The following is a 7483-nucleotide window of genomic DNA, read 5'->3' as shown; positions in this document are numbered from 1 at the left end:
GGGGAATCAAACCTGTGACCCCTCCCCATGCGGGACAACTGCCAAAGAACTGAGCCACTTAGGTCAGGGCCTATGTGAGCTGTTTTATGACCTCTGAGACCTCATTGAGCTCACACAATAGCCCCTGGGACGGCAGTGACTATGGTTCTTCCACAGAAGCAGAGACTGAGGCTAAGAGAGACAAAGTCACTTCTTTGGTCCCACAGCTGGTGACAATTGCAGAGCTGGAATCTGAGCTAGGCTTATTTCTGGAGCCACATGGTCTGCTAACTGGGGTGGGAATAGAGAATGTCAGAGAAGAGTGGAAAGAAGTAGGAGGCTGAGTGGGTGCTCTGGACGGAGACGGTGACACAGGGACAGGATGGGGGAACCAGAGGTATGTTCCTATAGTCACCTGGGTAGGAGATTGGCTGGTAGCTTTGGACCCACACAGCAGGGCACTAGATGGGTGCAAGTTGGATGGTACGAGCTGGATGTTAAAGTTGTACACCCCCAATCCGCCAGTGACAGAGATGGTGTCCACGTTGCGCAATGGTAGCACACGGTGTGTATACTCCAAAAATAATTTTCCATCCACACGCACCTGTTAACAAGAGTGCATGACCCAGGGGCGGGGTCACACAGCTGGGTGGGGAGCACACCTGAGCCTCCAGGATCCCTGCTTTTAAAAACTAAGACGTGCCTGGTTTTCACTTCAGTCCACTCTGGGTCAGGGCACCAGCCTCCCAAGCTGCGCCAGTTGCAAGAACACACATGTGATCCAAAGCACATCCCAACCCAATCACCCACTGGGTCTGGTTCTTGCTTTTAGTTCTTACAGTTATTTTTTTATTGCAGTAGTTTCATCTTTCCAATCTTAGCTCCCCTGGGGTGTTACTTAAATATGCGCTGTTAAATACGCATGAAATGCTCATGGAGGGCAGAGGAGGGGGGACCCCAGTTTGCACCCTGAGGGGATGGGAACATCCACCTTCCCACAGAGAAGCACAGACACAGCCTCCGTCTCCCCAGCCCAGCAGAACCACTCTGCCTGCAAAAGCAATTTGCAGCTCTGTACCAAGCTGGGCCATTCAAGGTCCCAGATAAGGGCTGTGCAATGTCATACCCATGACAACTACTCCACACCATGGGAAAAAAAAGTTATCCCAAGGACCTTAGAGAACAATGACTACTGCAAAGGAATGGAATTAACTTATTACCCGAAGCCAAAGAACACGTGGAGACTTATCTAGTTCTTATCTCCTAGTCATTGAAGCAGCAGGTGCCCCTGCAGGTGCAGGTGGAGGTGTGTGAGGTCCTGCTGTCTGTAAATGGTGTTGCTGGGTACTTGTTTCAAGGCTTTTGGCCAGGCCTGATAGGGCAGGGGACAGGCAGTGGGAGGGAGGGAGGGGAGCTCCTGCTCACCTGGAATTCCTCGTTCTGTACCACCAAGCAGAGCTCAAAGCGATTCCCCCTCTGGAAGGGCATGTGCATATTCCTCTCCTCTGTGCCCCAGCTTCCTTCCTTTTTTGTGTTACAGACCACATACCCGCCTTCTTCAAACCGGGGATTGAAGTGGAAGGCAATGTTCTGATCACTGAGGCCATTCTGCAAGTTCACAGCAAACCTGGGCCCAGGAAAATCAGAGCGTTCTGGTTCATTGTCCATGGGAGGAACGGGAAGCCCTCTTGTTTCTGACTTGCATGCGTCTGGGAACGGGCATACATCCCATGTGGTAGCTTTGCTCCCATAATTATTTTGTTGCCGTCCTTTTTGTTTACCTAGTACCTTTTGTTTACCTTTTTGCACTTTGTGTGTTTTGGTGTAATTATGGCATTTTGCCCTTTCCGGTGCAAAAAATAAGTAGAAAATGGATAAAGAAAAATGTAGACACTATCAAGAGTAAACATAAAAGTGATTATAAGTTTGAATTGAAGATGCGAATCGTGAATATGCATAGAGGCAAGAGCCTCTCGTGAAAAGCAAGCACTTGTTCGAGGGCAGCCCAAGCATACACATTTGGGAAGGAAGAGCAGAAAGTTACAGAACACGTGAAATTGATGGAGTACACCTACAAAGACGGTGACTAACAGGCAAGACATAGAATAAGTACTATGTCTCCAGGCACGAGAACTTCCTCATAGGAGCTGGGCGTGTGTCCCACACATGAGGTGTGGAGCAGCGATATCTCTAAAGTCCACAGGCCTGGACCCAGACCCCAGCTCTGCAGTGTGTGCTGTTTGTGCTGACCCTGAACCACACTATCCTCAAGTCACTGCACCCAGGAGAGGGAGCGAGTCTCTGCCTTTGGGGATGATTGATGAGGCAGTGTTCGGGAAGCCCCCACGCAAGTAAACTTTCATTCCTTTCATTTCATTTCTTCCTCTCTGTGCCCGAGAGGAAGAAGCCCTCACCATCAAAACTTTCCTTTGGTAAAGCTATGGTTCTGAGGTGAGGAATTAAAAAAGAACCTTCCAAGGAGCCTGGCCCACAAAAGGAGCACAGTGAATGTTTGTGCTGCCTTTTCCCAGGCACATGTCCTAAAACCAGTTCCCATCTGAGGTTCTCCACCAAGGGATCACCCGTCTACTGCAGCCTTCCCTGAACTCGGCATGAACGTGGTTCACCGCCTGCCCCAGGGGGTCTCTCTAGGGTCCCCAGCTAAGGCACAGCGCTCAGAGAGGGCCCCCCGTTGTTGTGTGTTTGCATCTGCCGCAGGGCCAGGCAGCGTACCAAGCCCAGAGGTGGCCCTGGATAGACATTCTATTCATTTGCTGTGATTTCTCTGTGGAGGAGGGTGAGTTCTGGGTGCTGTCCTCAACACCAGGTCGCTCAGTGGCCTCTCAGCGAGCAGGGCCCGCAGGGAACTGCCGTGGCCCAGGGCCCAGCCAGCCTTCCCTCTGGGGATGCTGAAAGGAAGGGAGGCTCTCAGTGACTCTGGAACTGGAAGACCTAAGTCCATATTCCTTTTTCATCAGAGACTATTGTTTCTGAAATATCTCTGCATGTATCGTTCCTTTTGTGGTCCTCCAGCTCCATGCCTGTGGCCCTTTGACAATCCTGCCCTGGGAAGAGAGAGAGCTGAAGCGCCCGTGGGAAGACGCAGGGACAGCAGGGTGGGAGTAGAAAGACCTCCTGGTGGAGGGAGGAGGGGTAGGCAGAAGCAGAAGGAGAGGGAAGGGGGCGGAGATTCAGAGTCGAGACCCCAGACTCCCTGATGGCAGGGTTTTAGAGGTTGGGGGGATCCGGGTGCCTCACTTTCCTTGGAGTCTCCTGAGGGCTCTCGGGGCTCTCAGACATGCACCAGGTGAGCGTGGCTACAACCACCTGGCAGGGACGCAATGGCAGAGAAAGCCCTCGAGAATGTACATGCTGAGGTGAGGCAGGGCTGAGCCTGGGAGGGCTGTGAAGGGATCCAGAAGGAGCCCAGGCCCCAGGCAAGGTGATCAAAAACCCACTGGGGGAAAACATCTGGAATTGAGACCGAGTGGCTGCCAAGAGAGTATTACGTGTCCACAAGGGCGTCAGCTGCCAGCCCCCGTGTACGCAGACCCCACCCAAATCTGGCCGGAGCCCACACCTGCCCACCTCCCGGACCTCAGCAGAGGGCAGCCAGGCTGCGAGGGGATCGGAGCGCTCCACAGCCACAGGCTCTTGCCTGTTCCCCAAAGTCCCCTCTTGGGTGGGAAATGGTGCTGAGATGTTTGTACTTTGAATTGACTTACTAATATCTGGAAAAGAGGTTGAAACAGAAAGTGACCAAAGTACACTTAATGGTAGGTTTAAACATTTCCATGTAAGTCAAATGGGTCAAAGTAAAAAGGGTAGTTGTGGGTCACAAAGGAAGTGTTACTTTTTGAACTCTGGGTCTCAGTGTGCAGAGTTCAATCCTAGGCCATAATCATCAGCCTCTGCGCTGCCTTGGACTGGGAGCCCCCACTATCTCTGGGTCTATGGCGTGTCTTTGTCAATGTGTCCAGACACTATTGGCAGATGGCAGGGGTCGCACACAGCGTGGGCAGGAGCCGGGCTCCCTTGTCCGGCGTCCCCGGAGCTGGGCACAGGCTGCTTGGGGAGCGTTGGGTGAGGCAGCCTGAGGGGCAGGCACCACGGTTTGCTGAGGGGCAAGGCAGCTCCAGGTACCTGGTTCCACCGGAGTGAAGAACAATTCCATTGAGAGTGATCTGATATCCTACCCTGAGGCCCTCTTTGATGTAGAAGCTCTGCAGAGAAAGGAACGCAGTCAGTCAGGGGGGCAGCCTCTTCCTGCAGTCCTGCTCCTGGGCCCCCATTCCCGCCCCCAGGCCCTGGGCCTTCTCCGTATTTCCACTCCCCCTTGGTTCCATCGGCACTGATTTGTCAAATTATTTTTCCTGGGCCACTTGAAAGGGGCAAAGTTTATGGTGAGGAGCACATATTTTACAGCCAGATATAATCCAGGTTTGGATCCTCTTTCTGCACCTCGTTACCCGAGAGGCCTTGGGAAGCTTATTTAGCGTCTCTTTGCCTCAGTGTCTTCATCTGTAAAATAGGGATACATCTCATCTTGTGTGTAAGATGCATGACTCAGTGAGACAAAGTCCGGGAAGAGAATGGCACATTGTAGGTGTCTCTACCACAGCCTTCCCTCTTGGTCTCTCTGAGCTAACTTCCCAAATTGGTTGCTTCTAGACCTTTACGCTAACCTCCAGAATGCCTTTTATCTAATGTGGTCTGTAATCTCCATGAACCAAGGAAACTTTAGCTCCTAGTCAATTTTCACATTTTCCTAGTTGTTAATGTCTTCTCCAACTTCCCCTTTAGGCCAATTCTCTTCTGAAATGAAGGGCTTATAGGGGCCAGACAGATGATGTGTATGGATGAGATGGCCAGGCTGAGCACAAGAGGGAGTGGTAGAGACTATGACAAGGTAGATCTCGTGTCTCTCATTGAAAGGGACAGTGTCCTCTCAGCTCTCCCCAGAATGAGCTAATTCACTTAGGACCGATTAATCCCTGTGCTAGGTCAGACCTTGCTCTCAGCTCCGACGAGGCTGGGAGGCTGAGGGCTCTTTCTTCCTCTCCCCACCAGGAATTCAGGCAGCAGAGCCAGGCCCCACAGGCTAGAGGGCAGGCAGCCCCGTTCCAGGGGCGCAGAGTGGCCAGCGAGCACCCAGCCACAGCAGGCCGGAGGGGCACGCTGCAGGGGACAGCGGGAGCCTTTCAGCCAAAGGGCGCTGCTGCCCAAGGGTTTGGAGGTGTTTCTTGCAGCCGGTTTCCCTGCTAGTTACTGGTTATCCTCGCAGCCACCCCTGCCATTCCCAGTGCTACCTCTAGATATGGGGATACCGAGGCGCAGAAAGGTTTGGGAACTTGTCCGAAGCCACACAGCTGGTCAGCAGTAGAGCGGGGTTTGAGGCCAGCGCTGATGCTTTTCATTTGAACCGCCCCACAGGCTGCTGCTCACGAGCAAGCACAGAACACCCTCGCTCCTGGCTCGCCGAGCGCGTCCCGGAGCAGACAGCGCGTCCTGTCCTGCTTGTGCTTCCAGCCTCCATCCTGGCCCCGGAGGCTTGTGGGGGGCAGGGAATGGGGGGTGAGGCCCCCAAGACAGACCCTCGTCGTGCTGAGCTCCTCAGCAGAGCAGCCAGGCTGCCTGCCCGCCCGGTGCACTTGGGAGGGAGGGGGTGGCTCTTGACTGCCAGGAGCCACCGGCCGCCACCGGGAGGGGTGAGCCTGCGGGGCGGGCCGTGCTCCTGTTGGGGCGACACCCATCCTCATTCTGTCTGCACTCCAAGGCCCTGTTTGAACCGCTCATGCAGGATTTTCCTTCTGATTCGAAAAGTTTGGCTTTTCAAGCCAGGCATTGGAAAGAACAAACCGGTCGCCAGGATAAGAAAATGTCAGGGCCCCGAAGGAGCTCTGGGCTCCCCCGTCTGACAGGGAAGAAGCCCAAGGTGGCAGGCGCTGACCCTGAAGCCCCCGGAGCAGCCCCCCGGGCCCGGCTCAGCCTTCTCCAGCCCCACCATGAGCCCCTCTTCCCGGTGAGCCCGGCCCGGCGACTGCTGCAGGGAGCGGGCCAGGCAGGGCCTGCTGGGGTGGGCTCGAACCGCGAAGCCCTGGCGGCTCCCCACCCTCCCCGCCACGCCCCCAGCCCCTGCTGCTGCCCACCCACCTAGCCCGTGCCCCCCACCCAGAGAGGGCTCTGCCGTCCGCTCCCCCCTCCGCTCAGGAAACTGCTGGCCAGGCCTGGCAGCGGCTCCTATTGACACCATGGGGCCGGGACCGGGACACAGCGACCACGCAGGCGTCCTGGGCCTGGGGCTGCCGCATGCCTGCCGTCCCCCATCACTGCTCTCTCTGTGGCACCTCCCTCTTCTGGGGGTAAATCAAGGCCCCTCCCTTCTCTGCCACTTCCCATCTGGGGACATTTGGCAAGTGGCTTCCATGCCTCTGAGCCTCAGTTTTTCCATGTATGACGTGGGGATAATAAAGCTCAGAGGGTTTAAACAAAGCCACCTGCAGACAAGGCCCACACATGTGGCAAAAAGGTGCAAACGCAGACCTATGCATCCCTCAGCGCAGGGACAGCCCTGCCCCTCCCTCACTCCCCAGACAGCCCCTCTGCAGACGCCCTCGACCTGCCCTTCTTGTTACCTCTCCCCGCAGGGCGCCGGGCGCTGTTCGCGCATTCTGGCATGCCACCTCACTTAATCCTTACCCCGATTCTGGGCTGTGACTCAAGGATTCTCCCTGTGGCACTGATGTGGAAACTGAGGCCCAGAGAGGTAAAAGTCGCTTGACTGCGGTCACCTATGTCCCAGACAGTAGATGGCTGAACCCAGGGAGGCCACTTCCATAGTAAGAGCCCCGTGCTGAGCTCTCATCCTCCCCAGAAGCTCTGTTTACTTCCTCGTCCAGCCCCCAAAACCATCACTCTTCTAGGGATGACTGGTGCCCTCCTCCCTCTCAGCACCAAGGACGGGGCTGGCACCCACTGGGTGCTCAGGCAGCATTCGTCCACTGCACGGATCCGGATTGCCCCACCTGGCTTTTCTGCCCTTCTGTGTTCTCTTTGAGTTTCTGAGGAAACCCAAGTGTGGTTTCCTCAGAGACCCAGAGCTGCTTCCCTGGAGAGGCAGAAGCTCAGCCGGGCAGCACCGCCCATGCCCACAGCCTGGACACTCACTGGGTTCACAAGGAGAGGCTCGACGACGTTTTTGGAAGACATCTCTCCACCACCTGTGTGGTCACGGCTGCTTCTCACACCACCCAGACGGTCTCTAACAAAGAAATAGAAACCAAAACAATTTGGCTGTTATTCAGTGGGGAGGAGCCAGGAGCAAGAAGAAATCAGGGAGGAGGGTCTAGACAAGGACCCTGGGACACAAAAGTAATCACTCCCACCACAAATATTTTCCTTCCTCTCTCCTCCTGCGCTGCACAAGAGTGAATCAGGTTCGGTTCACAAAGATGTTCAAAGAGCCTGGCCACCCTGACACGACAGTGAGTTTCTAGATGCTGCT

At 55.1% G+C, this 7483-nt stretch overlaps 1 protein-coding gene across 1 annotated transcript; it reads right to left on the bottom strand.

Moving 5' to 3' along the window:
• Nucleotides 1-266: 266 nt before the first annotated feature.
• LOC129070185 (galectin-9-like) lies at nt 267-7218 on the bottom strand. The gene is made up of 5 exons (XM_054572994.1): nt 7147-7218; nt 4123-4202; nt 1405-1606; nt 467-583; nt 267-332 (listed from the first exon to the last, which is right to left on the bottom strand). Exons 1-5 carry the CDS (start codon nt 7186-7188, stop codon nt 267-269), a joined length of 507 nt encoding a protein of 168 aa, XP_054428969.1. The 5' UTR covers nt 7189-7218.
• Nucleotides 7219-7483: the final 265 nt, after the last annotated feature.

The sequence above is a fragment of the Pteronotus mesoamericanus genome, unplaced genomic scaffold (assembly GCF_021234165.1).
Source record: "Pteronotus mesoamericanus isolate MK-2021 breed Mesoamerican mustached bat unplaced genomic scaffold, CSHL_Meso_final contig_246, whole genome shotgun sequence".
Classification (NCBI taxonomy): Eukaryota; Metazoa; Chordata; class Mammalia; order Chiroptera; family Mormoopidae; genus Pteronotus; species Pteronotus mesoamericanus.
Note: the sequence above shows the minus strand (reverse complement) of the source record. Positions and strands in the feature narration are given on the sequence as shown.